Below are 25,754 nucleotides of genomic sequence, written 5' to 3'. Positions count from 1 at the left end.
TCTCCAGTTCCAGAAACACAGAAGTTTCCGAGACTTGAGAAGCAGTCCTGCCTAATGGCGGGCCCCCTGCGATCAGACATCTTATCCCCTATCCTTTGGATAGGAGATAAGTTGTATTTGGCCGGAATACCCCTTTAAATTATCAATTTTACATGCAGAAGAAGAGGAGTCCAGCATTCTAAAAAACACTGAAGGTCTTTATTTAGTTCTAAAAAAGTCTGATGCATTAGTTTGAGGTACAACCCTTAGTCATAACATATGTATACTATGACTAGGGTTCGTATGTTAACCTGAAATACATCAGACCTTTTATAGTGGGACATCTTTGTTGGACCTTATGAAAAGTTTTAAAGACCTGCTGTGTTTTATGGGATACTGGATTCCTCTTCTTTTTCTGCAGGATTGCCTGGAAATGTTCAAATTCCCCTTTCTAGACAATCCTAACACCAGTGAGACAAGTGAGATTTTTCCCCATACAAATTTTACATGTCATATACACAAAACCATATATTGTATGCGGGGTGACTGCAGCAAAAGTAGCTGCTTGTTCAAGAGGCAAACATATGCACATATTGTTCTATAATGGGAAAGCAAAGCCTAAATTTAAGGTGAATAATACATAGCAATAGGGAGTATACTGGGGCCCACAGTAAAAGTACAAATAATGCTTTCCTCTGATGCTGGTAAAGCCATCACCCCCCCCCCCCCCCACTCTACTGACAAATCCTTGATACTTGGGTCGTTCCCCGCATCCTTCTTTGTTACTGATGCAGGGTTTGCAGAGAGGGTATCTTTGCAGAGAGGGTATCTTTGCTTAGACTCTCTCATCTACAGGAAGGCCAGGGCTTCTCAGCAATTTGAGCTACAACACGGGTCACTTCAATACAATGCGGCTATTTTTGGCCACACAACCTGTGTCATAGCCAAAAATGTTGCGCTAGCCACCTTGGGACAAAGCCAACTTGGACTGGGTTCCTGTCTCCAGGGGCCCTATAGAAGCCCCTTTATGATACCTATTAGGATTGAGTGTAGTTCTATGTATAGCGACAGAATGTGCCAAAACCCTTCTCTGTAAATCATAAACTAATTTCTAAGAATAACACATTAAAATGCATTGTTCTCAGCTCAGAATTTTCTTCGTGGACACAAAATACTGCAGACGAATATCCTTTTACTATCATCACTGCAAATATTTATGCATGGAGATGCCCAATATTAGATAAAGCTTACTCAACATTTCAGCTTTGTGGTCACAGTGAATATGTTATCTGTAATCTGATATATTTGACATTCCATGGCTGAATGCACACCCTAATGCTTACATGTCTCATTGGCTAGAACTACAGCAAAGAAATGGACCACAGAATAGGAAAAGGAACTCTTTCTGTTGAAAATGCAGTCTGAACTTTGGGTGGTAGGTTATAGAAGATTTAGCAGATTAAAGGGGTACTACCGCGCTGACAACTTATCCCCTATCTAAAGGATAGGGGATAAGTTGCCTGATCGCGCGGGGTCCCGCCGCTGGGGACCCCTGCGATCTTGCACGCCGCACCCCGCTCTCATCAGGCCCCAGAGCGAAAATCCGCTCCAGGTCTTGATGACAGGGTCGGGGATCGTGACGTCACAGCTCCGCCCCCGTGTGACGTCATGCTCCACCCCCTCAATGCAAGTCTATGGCGGGTCTCGCCCCCTGCCATAGACTTACATTGAGGGGGCAGAGTGTGACGTCACATGGGGGCGGAGCCGTGACGTCAAGATACTCCGGCCCCGTGAAATCAGGTAACTTATGCCCTATCCTTTAGTTAGGGGATAAGTTGTCAGTACGGTAGTACCCCTTTAATATACATATTTACAGGGGGAAACTGTGTATAAATAGTCATTTGGTTTATTGTGGGTAATTCTGCACCTATTTTGCTCCCATTATACACCTTGGCCATCAAATAATACGTCTGTGTGAAAGCAGGCACTATACATTGTAATATTATAGTTAGAAAAACACAATTTATAGTTAACAGCAAACAGATGAAAGCAAAGTAATCCACATTAGTGCATCATGGAATTACAATGATTAAGGGTTAATTGATTAATAATAAGGTACAAAGCTCGGGGAATTGTTTGGGCTTTAGTGAATTGGATTATAGTAATTTCACTCTGAACACTATTGCCTCCCCAGGTCAAAGATATGGGTCATAGAGTGACAAGTCCCCAAATAATTACATATTTCAACCTGGTAATGGAGATCATATGTTTCCACTGACAACAGTAAAAGGTTAAGTAGATAGTCTCCGGATATGTGTAATTATAGATCTGCTGGTACTGATGTATTCATTTTATTTATTTACTAAATGTATAAGGAAATTTACTGAATGAATACTGTAATCGTGTTCTTAGTGGTACAAATAAAGAAAAACACTTGAATGCAAATGACCATGGTTTTTAAAGAGGACTTATCTGTTCTTCTGACATAAGTTTAGGGTTTTATGTTTAATAAGTACTTGCATTTCCCATAAAAAAAAAGTAATTCTTTAGTATATTTTCAGCTTTGTGCCATTCCTATTAATCCTCTTGAAAATGTATAATTAAGGCACCATTCATATCACATTGTCGTACTTGGCTGGTATGCTTCTGGGTACTAACAAAGAGTGTATGCCAGTGTATACCACAACAGTCCCATTGACTTTAATGGAGTTAAAATAATCTAAGAAAAATTGTTTTTTAAATGCATTTGGTTTGCAGGACTCAACAGAGTAGTCAATAACTTTTAGGCCACACAAAACAATTCAAAACATGAAACAGACCAAATGTAGCAAACTATGTTCTATCTGCTAAAGTTATTGGGCCCGCTGCATGTATGCCACGGTATACCACTAATACCTTTTTACTGGTGTCTAGTCATACCGTGTTTCTCCGAAAATAAGACCGGGTCTTATATTCATTTTAGTCACAAAAAACACCGGTCCGCATTACTGGAAGCAACGGTCTGGATCTGGACCGCGGGCCGCAAGTTGAGTACCCCTGGCCTAGGTCTTATTTTCGAGGTAGGGTTTATATTGCAACCCACCCCGATAATCCAGCTAGGGCTTATTTTTGGGGTAGGGTGTATTTTCGGGGAAACAGGGAGATACTAGATGTGGATTGATACCAAACTGGCAACAAAACATTTCAATTCCTTTTGTCATTGTGGCAAGACTCCAAAATGTCAGGGATGAAGGAGGAATGGCACAACACTAAGGAAACATGCTCGAGCATTGTTATTTTATGGGGAGGGCAAATACAAATACAGTGGTCCCTCAAGTTACAATATTAATTGGTTCCAGGACAACCATTGTATGTTGAAACCATTGTATGTTGAGACCATAACTCTATTGAAATAGGTTCTGAAGCCACCAAAATGTCATCCAAAAATAGGTAAAAGTGAGGATTAAAGATAAATAAGTAGATAACTAATACAGGTAAAGCAAATCCTTACATATAAAAGTAATAAAGATCTGCTGGGAGCTGTAATCACTGTCTATGTCAGTGTTTCCCAACCAGGGTTCCTCCGGCTGTTGAAAAAACTACAACTCCCAGCATGCCCGGACAGCCGTTGGCTGTCCGGGCATGCTGGGTGTTGTAGTTTTGCAACAGCTGGAGGCACCCTGGTTGGGAAACAATGGTTTATGTAGAGGACAGGAGCTTCTTCAGGGTCCTATACAGTACACACAGTGTCCCAAATGGAGCCGCCCTTACTTGGTGTCCAAAAGAGCAGCTAACCCTGTCACAGAACTTGTAGTTCCTCCCTGTACTGTAGGGGGCGCTACCAGACAGCCAGTCAGTGCATACACTTCAGTAATAGAGGTGATTTACCAGTAAAATGGCCATTCTGATTGGTCAGTTCCTCCAGTTGTGACAGGTATCACAGATCTGGACTGTCTGTGGCATTGTAGTTGAGTCTGGTTTCAAGTTACAATGGTCCAGAAAAGACCATTATATGTTGAAGCTATTGTATGTTGAGGCCATTGTAAGTTGAGGGATCACTGTATATAGAAAATGTCAAACTCTATAAAGTGCCATACAAACTGTACTACCAGAGAAAACATTGAGATCAATAAACCACTTGTTATATTTGGACACCGATACTGGAGTGCCGTCTTCCTTTCTTCTGTAAAACTTTATTTACGTTGTTATTTACATTGTTACGTACTTACCATTTTACTATAGTGAATGTATAATTTATTGTGCAATTTTACCCATAGGTCACTAAAATATTACTAAAAGAATTAACTACTCAGACTCATACTGTATTTTTATGGAGTGAATGGCAACGGTGTCCAGTTGCGTGGTGTTCTATCAAACATTTTTGCCGTATGCAGCAAAAACAACAAACACATGCCTTAATTGTTGTGTAAACCTTTACCTATTGGATGGTTGTATACTAAAATACCATTGTAGTATGTACACAGATAACTTTTAGCAAAGATGGGGATCACATTCAACTGTAACTCATGCAATTTCTTTTATTCCCAATGGGGCGGAGGGGAAGACTTTCCATCATTACAGAAAATAATCCATAAGGAATAAGAGAAATGATACGGTATTGAAACTTTCAAGCAAGCCCACTCCATTGTGTCAGATGATGCAACAAACGTCGGCATGCCTTATTATAAATGATATGACCACATCACTGTCACTCTGTCTACTCTTAGCTTATCATTGGCTGGGGAATAAAAAAAAAAGGCAAAAGACAGTGGAAGGGCACAGTAAAAAGGAATATAATATTACTGGATACGTTTTTCATATGAGTACTTTTTTTTTTTTTTTTTTACTTTTTTTTAGTAGCTATAAAAACATAACTCAATATAATTCTTCTAATTTTCCCATCTTAGTTGCATTTCTGGCCCAAACCCTTTTCTATATCACAGACTGCACAGCTTTCAATGTCAGTTCCTCCTCTTGTGACACGTCCATGTTATAGCGGCATACCCAGTAGTAATGATTTAGCACTGGAAGGAAGAAATCCCATGGGTCTCCAAGTGAGATAACAAGTTATAGAATCCTTGTAGAAATATAAGGACACGTATTATGAGGCTACATTACAGTGTGTTAGCGTTAGGACAATACAAACAGTAACAGTTAAGGGGTCTTTGCATCAATGCTATAATAGCTATTTTGCAGCAAAAGCTTTGAAAATACTAAAATGAACAAATGTTACGTTACTGTTCTCTTGGATATAACGTGTATAGATTTCTGAGGGTACTGTGAAGCTGAGACCTTGGCATTGATACACAGACCCCTGTAACGTTGACATGCTGACACATGCTACTTGATCAAATGACTAATTCTAGGTTCCATTCTTCACAATGTACTATTAAGTTAGGTTAAAGCACTAGATCACAGCACTGCATTCCTTGTTAGACAAGACACTTGAAACTATGGGTATACCACTTGTCTTTCTGTAGCAGTCTTTTGTCCAGATATACTAGCAGGGGCCTTGAAAGTGTCCAAACACACTGCTGCAGGAGGTCCGTGATATCCTGGATTCTCTTCTCCCTTGGTGTCCTGCTTTGAAGCTAGCTCAACAGACAGGGAGGTTGTGTGTTTTTCAGGAACAGGGTTATGGGGCAATAGGTTGGGTGAGTAGTCTAGTTGGCCAGTAGACTTGTTCTTTCTGGGAAGAGTGTTAGATGGAGAGTTACCTGAAGAGTACTCTTTTAGAATTAGTTTTAAGGTGGAAACTCTACGTTCCCTTGAATCCTGCTTATGCTCCAGCAGTTTACTGTTCAAACCTTCTGATTCGGCATTAGAAAAAGAAACCTGCGGATTAGTGGTGGTTTGTCGCATGCTTGCACCCGACATAGCAGAATAAAGGATGCTTTGCTTATTGGACTGACCACTTACTATGTGCCCACTTATCTCACCCTGCTGGAAATTACTGGATGACCTCTGATAGCTGCCTTTTCTAGGGGGAGGTGGGGGTGCCTGTTATTTATATGGAACCATAGAATAGAAGAGAACATGGAAAGAAACAAAAGAAGCATATATTAGCATGTTTAGATGAATGAAAACGTTTAATACTTAGTTCATTTATTAGATGGTATATTTAACCATGTGTCTAACCATTGTAGAGTCCAGTGCAATACAAAGCTCAGGTAAACAACATAACTACACATTAATGTATCTTCTACTCCTATTCATTTATAGTAAATATTACATAAATCCACTTAATAAAGAAGTACAGGTCTGTCTGTGCTTAAAAAAAGCTACCAAAACTACTTGCTACTTGCATGCTTACAAAATTGATCAAAATGATGCTATATACTTTTAACACATATTTACAGTATTTAAAATGGTCTATAAAAGGGGAGTTGTAAAATATGCCAAATTTGTTTTAGACATGCATATGTTGTGGCCTAAAACACTGGTGCCGCAGCAACATTGTGAGTTGTGGCACATGTACCACTATGATGAACATGGCAAACTTCACACCACTCCGTATGGCAGACTTGTTAATGGATCCATCATATGAGATGCGTCAATGACTGGTAGAGAAACAATTCCATACATACACAGAAAGGGGGGCTCAACCTATCATAATATGTTCCGGGTGCTGCTCTCAGCAAAACTACAACCATATTCACACCAAGAAAAAGCTATTGCTGTACAAAGTGCACACCTATAGTTCTGCAAAAAATATATTCTTTATTCATGACAATATTACACAAAATAGAAAATGCATAGACAAGGGCATTAAAAACAATTAAAAGTGCGTATAAGTGCAACAAACAACATGGGAGAAGGGCCATGAACCCCTTCCCCACAGACCCCGTCCTCCAATAGGAATAAATTGCTATGTGCTCCAAAGAGTAAACAATATAACATATATAAAAGACTGAGTGTGCTAAGATACAGTACAATAACTATCACATACAAAAAATTGTTGTACACCATATAATTAAATGCAATATATAAAAGCAACCATAGCACTCTCATGTATATCTACCACACAAGATAGCAGACCACAAATGGAGGAGCAACAAGATGGAATAATGCACGGGACGGAGCCACAAAAAGAACCCCACGTGTTCCGTCATTTTGTGTGACTTCCTCACGGGTGTAGCCACAAAAAGAACGCATGGCGTTCTTTTTGTGGCTCCGTCCCCTGCATTATTCCATCTTGTTGCTCCTCCGTTTGTGGTCTGCTATCTTGTTTGGTAGATATACATGAGAGTGCTATGGTTGCTTTTATATATTGCATTTAATTATATGGTGTACAACAATTTTTTGTATGTGATAGTTATTGGACTATATCTTAGCACACTCAGTCTTTTATATATGTTATATTGTTTACTCTTTGGAGCACATAGCAATTTATTCCTATTGGAGGACGGGGTCTGTGGGGAAGGGGTTCATGGCCCTTCTCCCATGTTGTGTGTTGCTGTGTGTTGCTGTTACTTTTACGGTAATTGTTTTTAATGCCCTTGTCTATGCATTTTCTATTTTGTGTAATATTGCAATGAATAAAGAATATATTTTTTGCAGCATAGGTGTGAACTTTATACAGCAATAGCTTTTTCTTGGTGTGAATATGGCAGAGAAACAAAGCACAACAACACTCTCAGTTAACCCCCTTGTTTAATGCAATACACAAACCAAACCCCAGGTTTTTAGAACATGTCTGGATCTCAGGGTATAAAAACCCTTTTCCCTATACCCCCTACTAACAACCTATTTGATGTTTATAATGTCACTTTTACTTTTATATCAAACACATATAGGTGAAGCTCCAAAAATTGGAATATCGTGTAAAGTTAATTTCTTTCAGTAATGCAACTTAAAAGGTGAAACTAATATACGAGAGAGACTCATTACATGCAAAGCAAAATATTTTAAAGGGGAACTCCACCCCTACACATCTTATCCCCTATCCAAAGCATGCAATATAGCATGCAACACCCACCTGTATCTGATGTCACACCCCACCCCCTCATTGCAAGTCTATAGGAGGGGGTGTGACAGCTGGCACGCCCCCTCCCATAGGCTTGAATTGAGGGGGTGGAGCGTGATGTCACACGGGGGCTGAGCCGTGACGTCTCAATGCTCCGGCCCCGTGATCGACAGTAATCAGTCCCGGGGCAAACACGGTCCGGGGACTGATTTTAACATGGTGCGGCGTGCAAGATCACGGGGGTCCCCAGCGGCAGGACCCCCGCGATCAGGCATCTTATCCTCTTTCCTTTGGATAGGGGATAAGTTGTCTAAGCGCCGGAGTACCCCTTTAAGCCGTGATTTGTCATAATAAAGCTTTGGTCCACTAATAAATGTGTCTTAAAGCATACCTGTCATAGTGCAAAAAAAAGAAAAAAAGTGATATTTTACATGTGCATATAAATTTTACGTGTCTCTGACCCATATATACAGAGATATAAGCATTTATCTGCTGGTGAGTTACTTTTTCATTGTGCAGGCTGGAGGGGGCGTGTCAGTCTGTCTCCCTCACAGGAGCAAGCCTGGGCAGTCAGCCAATCAGTACTCTCTACTCTGTAACCCTTTCCTCTCTGGTTTCATGCTGTACATGATACACAAAGGAAGATGCTTGGAGCTTGCCTGCAGTAATCAGAAGACATTATGGTCAATTCATAACAGGATAAAATGTATAAATATAAGAATAGATCTTTATAATATTAGTGCAAGGATTTTTTAGATAAAAGTACAGCATTTTTATGAATACATGTTCTATCTGTTTTATCTTCTCCTAGTAAAGCTGGATGCTAATCAGCATAGCTGTCACTATGTGTGTCCTTCATCTTTCACAGACTCCTGAATGTCTGATCAACTTCTTTGTCATTCAGGAGTCCGAGAAAGCTTTGACTGGGAGCATGCTGGGAGTTGTAGTTTAGTAACAACTGAAGCTGCAATGTTTGTAAATAACTGTGTTAGAGCAGTGTTGCCTCCAGCTGTTGTAAAACTACAGCTCCCAGCATGTCCACACATCCTTTATCTGTAGTTTTCCATACACTCAATAGAAATCTCCTATACTGGATACCGGTATGCTTTACGGCCGGTATCCAGTATGCTGTAAAATCTAGACTAGTCTGTCTGGCTAAAAGACGGGTGACCCCTAGTGGTGGCTATTTTAAGCTTGAATTTCAGGTGAAATTAAAAAAAATTTTTAACAGGTGTATATTGTGAAATGTCATATTATAATGAGTCCTGCAATATATGAAATGTTTTTAACAATGACAGTGCCTCTTTAATCTCTACAGAGAGATATATTAACAACTGGCATCTGTAAAACTAATGCTGATAGGACCAATACTTCTGATGACATGACTGGTGTCACGAAACATGTAGGGGAGACAAAGGGTGTTGTGGCAACTAAAGTGGTACTTTCAGCAGAGCGTTCTGCAGATGCCAGTTGTTCGAATCATATATGTTTTTAATGTACCAATAAAAGTGACGTTTTAAACATCAAACCCATTGTTAGTAAGGGAGCATAGTGAAGAGGGGATTTATATCCCGAGATACGAACCAGGGTTTGATTTGTGTAATGACTGGTAGAGAAGACACCCAGTGCGGGTCTTATTCTTATTCATGCGGCCTATGAAGGGATCACTGTAATGATTTTGTTGTCTCAGATCTCTTACATTACATAGACAGATGAACAGATGGCACATCTTTCAAGATGCTTACTAGCCTATGGTCATGTGTTAATGCTATATTATAGTTAATCTTCGTTCTCATAATCTGATGCCTTACTGTAGAGGGTCTTATTGGTCTACACAGGATATCTAGGGTAGCTATAGAGCAGTGGTCTCTAAACTGTGGACCTGCCAATACTGCAAAACTACAATTCCCAGCAGGCCCAGACAGCCAACGGCTGTCTGGGCCTGCTGGGAGTTGTAGTTTTGCAACATCTGGAGGTCTGCAGTTTAAAGACCACTGCGTTAGATGCTTCTAGATACCACCCTTTGCTACTTTGATATACAAATACTAATATTCCACATTCTAAACATGTTTCGTTGTAAAAACAGCTATGTGCATCCTCAATGTGGTACTCAATCCTCAATGTTAAAGGGGTATTCCGGGCAAAAACATTTTATCCCCTATCCAAAGGATAGGGGATAAGATGTCTGATCGCGGGCGGCCCGCTGCTGAGACCCCCCCCCCCCCCGCAATCTCCATGCAGCACCCGCATTCTATGCAGGTGCTGAATCTCCAGTTTCGGAAACCTCCGGGTTTCTGGGACTGGGGACGTGACGTCACTCCATGCCCCCTCCATTCATGTCTATGGGAGGGGGCATGGCGGCCATCACACCCCCTCGGGTGCTGCAGGGAGATCGTGGGGGTCTCAGCAGCGGGCCCCTCGCGATCAGACATCTTATCCCCTATCCTTTGGAGAGGGGATAAAATATTTTTTCCCGCAATACCCCTTTAAAAAGATAACAACAAACATTGTAAGTAAATTGTAAGAGGTTTTCCATATGTATGGTGCCACCCTGTGGTTATGATAGATTTATTCCAGATTCATTTAGGGTGGGTTACCACTAGGGATGTAAGAAAAAATTGATTCGCGCGATTATCGCGATTTTTTGTTCCGCGATACTGAATTGATTTTAAAATTCTGAGAATCGATTTTTTTTTATAAATTATTATAATTAACATTTACTGTATTTCACTCACTGAGTCACAGTCCTATTTGTCTGTCTTATTTTTTTTATAACACTTAAACTCCTGACCACTAGTTGGCAGTGTACCTGTTATCAGCTCTGTCCCACTCGCAGGCTGCTACCGCGAGACTACAGACTCAGAACAAACAGGAATAAGAACGTACGCACTCAAAGGACAACTCTCGCGGGATCTTGTTCTTTCTCAGCTAGAATACGTTTTACCAAGCTTTTAATAGGGAATTTCGCGATATATCGTGATATATCGCCAACATGACAGTATCGCGATATATTGCGATATATCGAATCGCCACCCTGGTATCGCGATTCGAATCGAATCGCCAAATTATTGGCGATTCACACCTCTAGTTACCACAGTGTTTTTGTTTATGTTTTGCTGTTTCTGTTACAGTACATTTAATTTTGCAATATACAAAAGCAGTCAAATATGCAATTGTGTACAGTAAAAAAAAAATAAGGTTGCAATCTGTGTTTTTTTTTAAATAATAAATAATGTAAGTAAATGGGAAACAGCAGCATCTGTTTTTAGCATGCATTAAGGCACTTTTTTTTCCGTGCCTTAACGGACGTCATTTTGACAGGGCACAACGGGAAACAACGGGTTCCGACAGATTCCATTTACTATTATTAGTTCTGTCGGCCACCTTTGTTTTCAGATGGGAGTAGCGGGAGGAAAAAACGTTGCATGATGTATTTTTCCTCCTACTATTCTCTCCAGGTTCCCCGACGGACATCACACTGCCGTGTCACAAAATCTGTGTGAAAGAAGCCTAACATGTACGTTTTATTTTCCAATTCAGGTGTATAGAACATATACGTTAAGATGAGATTAAAATGCAGTGTGAACCTAGCCCATTGATGATACACAAGTGGTTTATTATTATTATTTGCAAATGTTCCCTTTATATGAAAAGTTAATCCTGATAAGAGATAGATAAGGAAATGAGTGTTCAGACGCCATTGTTTCCTGTGTAAGCTTTTTTGCCGACTGTAAGTTCGGAAGAACCTGTTATGTAAGTTAATCAATAGGCAATAAAGCATTTATTCAGAAGAACTAGTTATGTCTGTGAGCTTTCTCCTATCGCAGATAAATGTCTTGAAAATGGAAGACCTGTTCAAACTCTAAATACACAGAGGGGAATTTATTAAAGGGGTATTACTAGTTCTGCTCCCCTGCGCTCACTTCCGCCCAATAGCTCCCGCACAATCAGCAACATTTGGAAGCTATTTGGCATCTCATGTAGAAATGGTTTTGCCTGCATGTGATGATCGACGTCTAACACCCGCCGCCTCTTGGCTTGGATTGTTTACTTCTTACGCCCTATTCACAGGGCAGAATTTCCTCAAGAGGAATTCCTCCTCAAATGAAAGCCCAATACACTTCTATAAGAGTCCACACTCCCATTCACACTTCTGCAGAATTTCCACTTGGATTCCACACCAATTCCACACCAATTCCACACCAATTCAGCACAAAATCCTCAAAAGCGGAAGTGGAATTGGGGCGGATTCGTGGAAATTCTGCTGTGTGAATAGGGCCTTAGACTTAGGATATAGCAGAAGTTAGTGTTAGGGAGTAGGACAAGTAAGATCTTTTCTGCTTCCCCAACAGTCACTTTAAGACTGGTGATTCACACATCCGTCTTAAAGGAAATGTGTTTTAGAAAATGGCCTATTGTTTAAACCAGGTTTTTAACGTCAAATTGATTTTTCAAGACTTTTATGTGCATCATAGATATAATTTTCCATTTTCGATCTATATTTTATAATAATCCCTACATCTTGCAATTTCTATTTTAGCCACTAGGGCTAAAACTAAACTGAGACATCCTGTTCTGTACGGATCATTTCTCAGTAATGCCTTTGATTTAAGAGATGAAAGAAAGGTGACACCAGTGAAGAGATAACACTGGATCCACCACCATTCAGAGCAGAGATCAGAAACCCCCTCCCTGTAGATTGACCTCTGTAAAGGTCTCCAATTAATATGAATGGGACAGTCCCTGTCTATTGCTGTCTATAGTCCATGGGTCCTGCTGTAAAGCATATCTCTAAATGCTGGTATAAACAGGCAAGATGGCACCCCATAAAAATGTGCAAAAAATTAAGTTAATAAAATTACAATCAGAAAATCTAAATAGATTAATAAAAAAGAACAGGTTTCAGTGTCTCTCTAGTCAGGAAAAAAATCTAAGGGGACAAATTCCCTTTAAGTTAAAGGTTAAAGTTCTCTTTATGTTAATACATTTAGCACATCTTTTTCACCAGACTTTGAAATCTACTCCAGCTGCTCCACATGTCACTTTTTCCTCCCACTGGGTTTAAAAGCATGCAATATACAATTATTGTCAGTCAAAATTCATTACTGCTATAATTGTATGAAGTTTATGAAGTCCTGGCCCCAGCTTATCTAACAGCGATGACCAGGACTTGAAGTCACTCAGATCACTTGATTTTTCCATAGTGGATTTATACTGGAACTGATCTATTTGACTTTATGCTGCACTCTGGGGTCAAGGGTCTAATTTTATTTCTATTTAATTTCTATACACAGACGCAAGCAGATGTAATAAAGACTGATTCATTGTGAGACTATTTACAGTTATTTTCCCCTTTGATTTAGAGTTGTACAAAAATCTTCGAAATATGACACGTACAGGTCCTTCATGCAAACCTTGCTGATTATATCAGACAAAGTGAAACGGTGACAAGCATGGCACAGAAATGGTGCATAACCAAGGGCATTTGTACATAGAGGAAGACCATGCATCTGCTATGGGATCCTTAGAGAGAGGGGGCTTGACCCCAGGTGGTCCCATGCCTTTTTCTATTGGTACACTGTGCATAACTCCTCTCTCTCCAGGTATCTACAGTGCCAGCTGGGGTGGGGGGTCTTGGGGGGTAGTTTAAACAACCCAGGGACAAAATCAGGCACCATGAAAGGAGGCCTATTTGGCCTATTGGGCCTTTTTTTTATGTACGCACTACGCATAACCTTCATAAATTTGGTTAATATATGAATTCTCCCTTCTGTGTAAAATGACCAACCACAAATGGCAAATGGTCCTCTCTATCTAAGCCCCAAATGCCCAAAGTACTGCACTAATATCCAGAATTATGATACACATCCATTGATGATCTTCATTGATATGCCTGTGAATTATATGTGTATAAACATCCCGTTCTGACGTCAGAACCCGATAATTATAGAGATATAATGGCTACATAGATGCTGCCCATCTCTTTCTGCAGAAGACGTCTGCCTCAGGTGGCTTTTGCAGAAAGTTTCTTGCTCAGTGCCAACCACTGACTGACATGTTGTGCTCCTTATTCAGCAGCTGCACTACTTATTTCTCTAGGCAGAATAACAATTCAGGATCTGTAGAAAGCTGAATAACTAATGATAACCCCTGAGGAAGCTGTAAAGACAGGCCTTATGGTCGCCAATTTAGGAAAATAAGAAAAATAAAGGGCTTACATTTGCAGGTAAGAATGTATAAATGAGATAATCGTATTCCCCGTATGTTAATATCTTCTTTTAGATTCTATGTGATACAAAAATAAAATACTTTGAATTTGTAATTCCTGTTACAATATTTACAAAGTTTTATGGATTAAAAAAAACGTTGGATGCATTCTTGATGGTATCTCTCCATATGGTAACAACACTGTGGAGCTCGGATAAACCCCAAACACCATTATACAGCATTATGCATTGTTGCAGATGGTTCATCCCAAGCTGCTGTGTTAAATCTCACTTAAGAATAATGACTTTGTGCATGGAGAGGATGGAGCTCTCAATAACCCACCGTAATGAGATAGTGTGAGCTTATTTGCGTATAATCTAATTATAGGTATGAAATGAAGAAAACAATATTAGAAGGGAACCAGGGGCCTCTGTAATGAGGCATTAAAGCGTTTTATAGAATCCTGAATGGTTTTTTTGTGCACACTGTTTTGCTATGTTAGTAATACACACTGCATGGTGTTGTAGACATTACTTGGTCTCCATGTCCCTGTGAAAATTTGTCATGTAACGTGCTATAATGGAAAGGAATCCTGGTATGTATTGATGCAGGCCACCGGCATTTTCAATAGAACCTTGGCACAGAAGTATGGATTCCATGTATTTGTCTATATATTTGTTATTCTTATATGCATGCTTTGAAGGTGCAAGAGGTGAGAGGGTTTCAGAAAAAAATCTCGGTACCTTCAGCTACATGGTCTTCACAGCTACCACATAAGGTTTATACAGAATGTGCTGCTGGGAGATGTAACTTATATATAGGGCTGATATGTAGCCAAGGCAACAAAGTCTTTCCTGGTAGTTCCTAAGAGAACAGATAGGTGCTTTGCAGTCCAGCATTGTATGGTTGCCTAGGTTACAGGAATGCTCCCTCTTCTGGTGTCACTTTAATATTTGACCTGGAGTGCCAGCGGCAGGACCCCCGCGATCAGGCATCTTATCCCCTATCCTTTGGATAGGGGATAAGATGTCTTAGCGCCGGAGTACCCCTTTAAACATGTGCCCAATCGTCTCACCCACCCAGTCTTATTAAAGGGAAACCAATGGGCCATTTCCTTAGATTAAGGAGAATCTGTTCCACAGATGAGAATTTTGAAGTGAGAGCCATGGAACTCTGGGAACGGTTCCGGGAGCGTGGTTACCAAGACACCTGGATAAGTAGAGCATACCTAAGGGCGAAGCACGCTAAATGCGAAGCTCTGCTACAGAGCGCATCCAGGAAAGATAGAGATGACCAGGTGAGACTAATTACCACATATCATGGCCAAACAGCCCAAGTACGTGATAATCTCTCGAAATATTGGAAGGTCCTAGCAATGGATCCGATATTGAAATTGTACATACCAGAAAACCCCTCTCTGACCTTTCCCAGATCCCCCAATTTGAAGGACCTGTTGGCAAGGAGCCATTACAAACCAAAAAGTGAATCATTATTTGACGCTAAGAAACCCAAATGGGGATGTTCCCCTTGTGGAAATTGCATAGCATGCCCAAATGTGTGCAGAGATAAGGAATTCAAAAATTCGAATGGTACAAGGAGTTTCAAAATCACTCATAACATCTCATGTGGTACGAAGGGGATTATCTATCATGCTACCTGCCCTTGTGGTTCCATTTATGTAGGTATGACCACAAGGGAACTGAAGAAAAGAACGTGTCCTCGGTATTGTAGCGGCCAAAGATGAACCAGACACATTAAAACTCACCCCGGTACCTCGACATTTCAAATCCCATCACAACTGTGACCTGATAGGATTTATGGTAAGAGGCATTGATCGAATATTTGTGGGTTCAAGAGGCGGTGACTTAAAAACTAGACATGCCCAACTCGAGATCAGGTGGATCCATCGCCTCAAAACTTTACATCCCCATGGCTTGAACGATTATATTAGTTTTGCCCCATTTTTATAAACCTCAGATTCCGTGTGTGTCTAGAACTTGGTCTTAGTGTCTTAACCCCTATTTAGGGAAAGTTTTTAATCTTTGGTTAGGTTTTAACTGTTTTTCTTTCTTCCCTCTCTTCTCTTTTCATTTTCTTTCCCTTTATCTCCTCTGCTTTAGATACATGGCCGATCCAGAAGACGTCTGTCAAGCTGCTCTAGTATTGTTGCTGCTAACCAGTCTATATTGTTTACTACTGCTCCAGTCATGCACTTTATAGTTGAACATTTCTCCGTGTTATTGTTTACAAGAGAGATGTGGGCTTTTAATCATCATTTGCATTATGTTGCACCCAACACTTTTTGAACTTTATTACATGTAGTATTATATTGCATTTTAACCAATCATTTTTTCTACCATTTGCATCATCTTTTCCCTTACACATATTCCCTCACTTGAATTTAATTTCACCTCACGTTTTGCTATCACGGCATCACATGGATTTTTTTTACTTGCTTTCATTTGGGACAGTCTCACCCCGCCTTTCATTATGTGTCATCTGACCACCACAGTTTGCCTCTCATGATTTTAGCTTGCATTTTTTATTGATTGTTTGAATAAAGATTGAATTTTTGTAACATATCCCTAGTTTGCCTCCTTTTCTGTGAGTGTATGTGCCAGAGAGTGCGCAATAATTTTGTGCACTTTTTGGCATATATAAGGCCATGTCCCCTTTGAACAGAGGACACACGTCTTTGCCAGATGAGGTGGAAAAGGGGCAAAAAAAATTGTGGAAAATGCACAGCAAATGTGGCAGAAGTCATTTAAGACTTTGGCACCAAAATTCTGGTATATTTGCTGTAGTAAATCTGGGCCACTGTATTATATACACAATTACTTCATTGAAATATTTAGTAATGTCAGATTTGATTAATAGTCAAGGCTGCAAGAAAAGGTATGATGTGCCCCCCTCTTAACTGGTGAAGGGGTGAAAAGACAGAGAGGAAAGTCTTATCGGTGGCAGGCTCTGAATCACAATCCATTTCTATGTTTACAAATTTTTCTGAAAAAGGTAACTAAATTATAAAATGCATGTAATGCTAACCAATAAACCGGCCTAGGTGGTGCTCACCGTTTACAATCTAAGGGCTATGTGCACTTTTTAAAATAAAAAGTTAAGGGAATACACAAATAGTTTAGATAAATAATCTCTTTTGTGTCCAGTTTGTGTACAGTTATGGTGCAAACCTATATATCTCTATGGCTGCAGACCTATATATCGCTATGGTTGCAGACCTATATATCTCCATGGTTGTAGACCTATATATCTCCATGGTTACAAACCAACCCCGTACGGTCTTATATTTCTATATATGTTTCAATGGAGGGGTGGGGGTGGGGGGAGAAAGAGAAGGAAGTAACACATGGATGACATTTCTTGTAGTCTGCAACTGCACCGGCTTTGTATACATAAAACAGCAGAACATTTAAACAAATTTATTTGCTTCATTTTTTTTATTTACTCTAAATACATTGAAGCTACCAGAGGTGAGCTGAAAAGTGCACAATGTTTTATTAAAAATATATTTCTCAAAAACCCACAGTCAGTCCAACTGGGCAATTGTTAAAGGGGTACTCTGCCCCTAGACATCTTATCCCCTAGCCAAAGGGGGACCTCCGGGATCTCGGCTGCAGCACCCACCGGTTGCGGCTTCCGGCAGCGCTGGAGGCTCTCATCCTAACTCCTCACGACCACGGTGACGGGAGATCGTGACGTCACGACTCCGCCCCGTGTTATGTCACGCCCCGCCCCCTCAATGCAATTCTATGGGAGGGGGCGTGACGCCCCCTCCCATAGACTTGCATTGAGGGGCGGGGTGTGATGTCACACCGAGGCGGAGACGTGACATCACAATCTCACGTCACCGTGGTCGGGAGCCGAAGCCTCCAGCATTTCCGGAAGCAGCAACAGGTGGGGACCCCTGCGATCTGACATCTTATCCCCTATCCTTTGGATAGGGGATAAGATGTCTAGGGGCGGAGTACCCCTTTAAACATATGACAGCAAACCAGTGTTAAAATGTGAAGAAATATATTTACCTGAGTAGGTGATTTTCTATCCTGCAGGTTTGGCCGTACACTTCTAAAGCCTTTTGCTGCAAGGGAGGAACTTGAGTCACCATTGAGACCATCTTTCACATAATCATTGTAAGATCTCCAGATATCTAGAGTTAAATCAGACCACATTTACAGTGCCATTAACATTACTTAGGTGAATCTGATATGCGAAGATGACTGACTGCCCGGCCACAGTGCATCTTCAGTGCCCACTATAACAAACAACACTGACGCAGATACAGAACTACCACAATGCCAACCCCCCCCAAAAAAACTGTCAAGTACCTGAGTCGGGCGAATAAGAGTCTTGCCCTAAAAGAGAAATCATTGATAGTTAATATATGTAGATTTTTCTAAATTTAAGATGGGATGAAAAAGATGACCAATAAACAGATACCTGACTCAACTTTCTTAGTTTTATTTTAGGTGGGCTTCTTAGGACTAGTGACTCTATTAATGGAGAAGTCAACCTTGTCTAAGATTACAAAAGAGGGTCTACTTATTCCCCCCAAACAAGCCTGAGCTTCAATACTACATAATCTCTGTAGACAAGGGCAGCACGTTTCTAGAAAAAAAGGCAGATTGTTTCTAATCTCAGACAACCCCTTTAAAGGGGTTCTCCGGTGCTTAAACATCTTATCCTCTATCCAAAGGATAGGGGATAAGATGCCTGATCGTGGGAGTCCCGCCGCTGGGGACCCCCGTGATCTTGCATGCGGCACCCCGTTTGTAATCAGTCCCCGGAGCGTGTTCGCTCCGGGTCTGATTACCGACGACCACAAGGCTGGCAGCGTGTGATGTAACGCCTCCGCCCCCGTGTGACGTCACGCTCCGCCCCTCAATGCAAGCCTACCGGAGGGGGCGTGACAGCTATCATGGGGTGCCGAGTACAAACGGGGTGCCGCGTGCAAGATCCCGGGGGTCCCCAGTAGGGTAGGGACTAAAACATACCTCACTTTGTAGGCTTACCATGCTGACAGGATAAAGGTATAACCAATAATTTCTTGGAAGCTAAATTAAAGACATCAACAAATATGGCCGCACTTCCTGTTCTTATGTTTTCATATACGGCTATTGTACAGTTATTAAAACCTATCTAGCAAACTTCACTTATTGTCCTTACTCCTTATTCACTAGTTTATGGCTAATTTTATATTTTGGAGAAGAAATCTCTTCAAATCCCTAATCTGCAATGTGGATCTTTCTTAAGAACTCCATACACGGTATAAAATATATATAAATAGTACCTTGCAGAAGTTTTAGGCAGGGGTTGAAAAGTGGAAATATGCAGTAAAGTAAGAATGCTTTCAAATATAGAAGGGTTAATAATTTTTTTTCATCAAGTGAATGAAAAGAAGATAGATATAAATTAAATTAATATTTGGTGTGCCCATCCTTTGCTTCAAAACAGCATCAATTCTTCTAGGTACTCGCACAGTTTCTGAAGGAATCGGCAGGGAGGTTGTTCTAAACATCTTGTAGAAATAACCATAGATCTGTGGATGTAGGCTTACTCAAACTTTCTGTCTCTACATGTAACCCCTGACAGATTTAAAGGGGTACTCTGGTGGCAAACAATTTTTTTCATATAAACTGGCTCCAGAAAGTTTAACAGATTTGTAAATGAATGATATTAAAGAATCTTAATCCTTCCTGTACTTATCAGCTGTTGTATGCTCCACAGGAAGTTGTTTTGTTCTTTTCGGTCTGACCACAGTGCTCTCTGCTGACACCTCTGTTTATGTCAGGAACTGTTCAGAGTAGGAGCAAATCCCCATTGCAGACCTATCCTGCTCCGGACAATTCCTGACATGGACAGAGGTGTCAGCAGAGAACACTGTGGTCACACAGAAAAGAACAAACTGGAGTACCCCTTTAATGGTAATAAGATCTGGGCTCTGTGGGGGCCATATTCTTACTTTCAGGACTTATGATAGCTTGTAAGGATGCTAGTTGTATATATGGGGTCCTTGTCCTGCTGCAGAATAAATTTTGCGCCAACTGGATGGGAAGCGTCTTACTGTACAGCATTTTTTCCATACCTGCCACCTGCCTAAAACATTTAGACAGCAAGATATATATCACCATTTTACATAAGAAAAAAAGGTTAAGCAACTTTGTAAATGCATCAATTACTGTCCATGCCCTAAAGGAAGAATAGACAATTTTAGTGGATTTTGTATTAGAGGATAGTGTTTTTGCAGATGAGAATACTCAATCAAAAATACATCCACACAGATTTTAACCAGTATTTGCCAAAATACCAGCACCATGATGTATTATTTATTTGTGTTTTGCTGATCTGTAATATGGCACATGTACAGTAGATTGTTATGGGACCTGAATGTGACCCCTGAGCCTCTTAGTTGTGTAAAATTACAGTATGCAGAGGTTTTTCTTCCACTAGATTTTTTTTACATGCAGTATTATGGAGGTATACCAATTTTTTTGTAGGTTGTGCATTTTTGTGTAGGTTGTGCAACTTGTAGGGGAGAATACAGTGCCTCACAGAGGCCCCATACATTATTACGCGGAGTGCCTATGACTTGTGGGCATGCTTTGTGTTTTTAACATTGAATGCTGTCGACATATAAATATTTGGACCAATATCATCAATATCAATAGTGGTCCATTGTAGCCACCACATCAACATACTCCTACTGTGTGCAGCAACACTTATATTAATACTAGGTCAGTGTCACCTTTTTATCACGTTTAATTGATTATAATAAAAGTTTTAGGGTTAGTCCCTTTATAGGGATTCGTGTCCTTGGCTTTGCGCCTCGGGTTATTGTGATAGCATTCATTTATATGACTATAGCTAGTTTTACATGACCACACTATAGGTGAATGGCTAGAGGCAGAAGAGAAAAATAGACAAGTGCACTCACCCAGGACACAATCTTGCTTCAATCTGTTTTATTCTTCAATACACAGAACATTCAGTGCAGTGCAGGTGCATAGCAGAGCGAGCGGGGGACGTTCACCTGGCGTCTATTTTTCTCTTCTGCCTCTATTTATCACGATTGGGACTTACGTCTGAGACTTGAGTAGCGCCCTGACACACTTAGCCAGTGCAGTGCCAGTCTCCCTGTCGGAGAATATCCCTAGTACGTGGGCAGTGCCAAGACCCCAGTTATTATAGGTGAATAGCATTGCATAATATTGTTGTGCTATTGAATGCTTACAATAGGCTAAATATTGGACTAAGTTACTGACACATTTCTGTTGACTGTATTCAGCAGACAGAAGGATTTTGGAAGAGAAAATGATTGCCACACTGGAAAGACTGAAAGCAATATATTTATCCGCCATTACATTTTTATTCAGTGACTCATTTTTTTGACATTTTCAAGTGGAAAAATATTGCATCCAAGTGTATAAAGATAGCCTGTGATTCATCTTATTGTCAAAGTTCCCATTTGATTATACTGTATACTGGGAGTTTCAGAAGTTTAGATTTGCATCTAATAGGGAAAATACATAGGCAAAAGTTGCATTCTAATATGGGCAAGTATCTGAATCAGGAACATTTAATACAAATATAATATAAAAATGTAATATATAATAATATACTATATTTTAACTTAATACTTTGCCCATTGCAAACATTAAAGGGGTACTCCGCTGCTTAGCGTTTGGAACAAACTGTTCTGAACGCTGGAGCCAGGAACTTGTGACATCATAGCACCGCCCCCTCATGCAATCATGCCCCACCCGTTCAATGCAAGTCTATGCCCCCATCATGCCCCCTCCCAAAGACTTGCATTGAGGGGGCGGGGCATCATGAGGGAGCGGGGCTATGACGTCACAAGCTCCCGGCGCCGGCTCCAGCGTTCGGAATAGTTTGTTCCAAGTGCTGAGCAGCGGAGTACCCCTTTAAGGCCTTAACTACATAAATGATTGCAAGGTTATTTACTATAATTATTGTACCCTTATTATTTACTGGGTTCATCAACCTTTGAATACCCTTTTACATTTTACATACAAATACTGTAAACATTTAACTACTATGCTTTATTTGCACAGATCCAGAGCTACACCCTGTATAACATTGCAGAGCAACGATGAGGTTTGTTAACAGACACATCATAAAGAGGAAAAGCTGTCCAATTTTGGCGAGACCAAACAACTGACTCGTGTGTATGGGGGTCTTTGACTCTTCCCCGACGGATGATGTCAGGGAAGAGAGGGATCAGGCATGTTACATTTAGTCTTCCAGATCCTGTTGTTCTGGGGGGAAGGTGGGGGGGGGGGGGGGTCTGGGGATAAGCTGCCACCAGAGCTTAGTCTCTTCTCTCCATTCAGAACACTGCCGTATGTATCCAAGGATAAAAGGCTCCTAATGGAGTGAAGTCATCCCAACGTCTATCTGTCTGCAATATCTCCAGGGTGAATATGTATTTTGTAAACTTCTAAATGCAGGTAGTTTAGAATAATAGATAAATAATTGTGGCAATTCAAGCCTTGCTGTGTGAGTGTATTTTATTTTATGGATATTGATATTGTCTATAAACTACTGACAACATTACTCCCAAATTCAAAATAAAAAAATATTGTCATTCAGAGTATTTATTTGAAGAAAATAACTGGTCAAAATAAAAAAAATGATAAAAAGGAAACAAACTCACTTACTTTTCAACAACAAAATTCTTATGTTCAAAGAGTTCAGAAATCAATATTTGATGGAATGGCCTTGATTTCAATCACAGCTTTCATGCACCTTGGCATGCTCTCCACCAGCCTTTCACATTGCTGTTGAATGACTTTATGACACAAATTTGAGTATCTTGGCTTTCTTTAATGGTTTGTGACCATCCATCTTCCCCTTCAATGGGGTTCAGATCTGGAGATTGGGCTGTCCATGAAAGACTCTTGACCTGGTGGTCCTCCATCCACACCTTGATTTACCTGGCTGTATGGCATTGAGCACTGTCCTCTTCAAAAAAAACATTCTCAGAGAAAGAAAAATGTATGCGTCCCTCACAAAGACAAATCTGCCTGATATAGTCTTCACACCCACTGTGGAATTTGGTGGAGGATAGGTGAAGACCAGGGGATACTTCAACGAGGTTGGAATTGGGCAGATTTGTCTTAGAGAAGAACACATGATTCAAGCAAAGTACAAGGTTATTCTGGAAGAACACCTACTACCTTTGGCTCTGACAATGTTTCTCAATTCTACCAACAGGACAACAATGCTCCATGCCATACAGCCCAGGCAATCAAGGTGTGGATAGAGGACTACCAGATCAAGAATCTGTCCTAGTCAGACCAATTTCCTGACCTGGGCCCCATTGAAAACCTCTGGAATTTGATCAAGAGGAATAAGAATGGTTACATGCCATCAAACAAAGCCAAGCTACTTGAATTTTTGTCATAAAGTGGAGTTATTCCACCAAATATTAAAGGGGTATTCCAGGAATTTGTTTTATTTGACTATGCTACAGGGGCTGTAAAGTTAGTGTAGTTCCTAATATAGTGTCTGTATCTGTGTGTGATGGTTTTCTCACAATTCTTTTGTGATTTTCACCCCCCTATTTATTTTTAACAGCATACAAAATGACTGTTGTCTCGGATTTTTCCCAGCTTGCAATGCGGCCGAGACCTGACTCACTAGTCAGCTGATGACAGGGAGCCTGTCTGCTTCAATGGGTGGAGGGATCGCTTGGTGGGAGAGAGATCAACTGCAACTAATGCAACAGCTGTAGGCACCCTTATTGAAAACCACAGGTCTTTTGTTTCAATGGGTGGGGTGGCTGATGTGTGGGAGGGAGGAAAATGGAATTGTGGGATTTGTAGTCAAAAAAAGAAAAGTCAATCAGGAAATACAAGTTCACAAAAAGCTAGCCACAGTGTTATTGTAACCTCATGGCATAGCCATTTAGCCCCAAGACAAGTGCAGATCCTTCCTAAGCATGTCCATTACTGCCTGCCAGGTACGTATTAAAATCACCTTTTGGTGGATAACCCCTTTAATCTCTGAACTCTTCCTAAGTTAAAACATTACAATTTTGTTGCAGAAAAATGAACATAAGTTTGTTTTCTTATTATTTCTGCATTATTTGAGGTCTTCAAACAGTGCACAGTTATTTTCACCAGTTGTTATTTTCTAAAAATAAATACTCTTAATGGTAAAATTTTTATTTGGAATTTGGGAAAAAATTGCTATAGTTTATAGAATAAATCAAACCCGTTCACATTATTCACACACAAATCTATGAATAGTAAAACAAGAGAACCTGATAATTTTGCAGTGATCTTAATGAAAATGAAAGAACTTTTGCAATACGGTTGCTTAAAAATTTGTAAAAATGTAATAAAGAAAATGGTTCCTGAAAATTCCACCACTAGGGGTCCCCATACCTACTGAGACACTAACCAGTCCTGTAGCAGCATTAGGCTTATCCATGAGTCATGGACAAGGCTGCATGAGCAGACTCACCAATCACCTCCCACCACCACAAGGGAGGTACACGCCCTCTTCCCATGAGAGGATTTCTAACACTGTGAGCTTATGAAAAGAGGTATTTTTATAATACATAAAGGTGATAGAAGAATAAAATTAGATGTGCATGATCAGAATTAAGTACTGAGGAACATATTATTATTTTTTGTGGGATCTGACAGGTACAATTTAAAGTATATGGAACAACCTAGGTCCACCAGAGTAAGCAGATCCCTGCTTGTACTTCTGTTGTCCCCTTTGTGATGTCCATATGCCCTAATAAGGCATTTGGAAAGAGATCAACCCATAATCCAGACATTTTTCTATATCTCCTCCAGGCTGTACCATCTTTTCCATTAATCCACTGCATCTGCTTTATTCTACAATCTTTAGGGCATGGCGTAATGGGCATAACACCACAAGAGCATTTTTTCCATAATAAATGATTTTGTTTTATTATGGCAACTGTATTGAACAATACAGAATAAAATGTTACACAATGTTACACATGAGCAGATAGCCAGACCAGCTAACACAGACTTGGATACTTGGATGTTTTGCAGCAGTCAGGAAAAGTGAGAGCTGCAGTAAAAAGATCTCTGTTGTTTGGTTAGTTGCTATACCTGAAGCCAACAGATTTGGAGAACTTTGTACTCTCTTCACAGCTGTTAGTGTGACAGACATTGCAGCACGTTTGCGAGCACATCCACTGCTATCTGGAAGCACACAAAGTGATAGTGATGCAAGCAAAAACACAGACACAAGCACATGCAATGTTTAGCACCGGTATGTGAATAGATGGCATTTTAGTGCAAGAACACGAGAAGACGGCTGGACAGATATTCACAGAAGCATGTACAGTACTACTGCTGTACTTGTATGTTGCAAAAACATAAGTTACTGAGTCACACAATACACAGAAGTCATAAAAGATTAAATATATTAGGGCATGATTAGTTTTGTGAGCCCAAGTAGTAGTGGGTTCAAAGTAAGAAGAAAATGGACCCGGCACTACCAGAATTAAAGGCTACTGGCACTATTAGCATCCGAGGGTGCTGCGGGGCTAGCTAGAGGGTTGCCTATAGTGGTGCGTCTCCATAAACAGGAAGATAAAAGT

General features: G+C 40.4%; 1 protein-coding gene across 19 annotated transcripts in view; it reads right to left on the bottom strand.

Annotated features, from left to right (window-relative positions):
- The window catches only part of SORBS2 (sorbin and SH3 domain containing 2), a 305,036-nt gene that overhangs the window by 115,117 nt on the left and 164,165 nt on the right, over positions 1–25,754 (bottom strand). For 3 of the 19 annotated variants that reach the window (XM_056559539.1, XM_056559548.1, XM_056559557.1), the window contains 4 exons: positions 25,261–25,353; positions 18,475–18,501; positions 18,172–18,296; positions 5,878–5,958 (listed from right to left, as the gene is read on the bottom strand). In XM_056559539.1, coding sequence (XP_056415514.1) covers positions 5,878–5,958; positions 18,172–18,296; positions 18,475–18,501; positions 25,261–25,353 — 326 coding nt within the window. The other 16 variants (XM_056559585.1, XM_056559644.1, XM_056559684.1 and 13 more) reach the window with 11 other exon arrangements.

Source organism: Hyla sarda, chromosome 1, assembly GCF_029499605.1.
Source record: "Hyla sarda isolate aHylSar1 chromosome 1, aHylSar1.hap1, whole genome shotgun sequence".
Lineage (NCBI taxonomy): Eukaryota > Metazoa > Chordata > Amphibia > Anura > Hylidae > Hyla > Hyla sarda.
The sequence above is the reverse complement of the archived record's forward strand: the minus strand, read 5'-3'. Positions and strand labels throughout refer to the sequence as shown.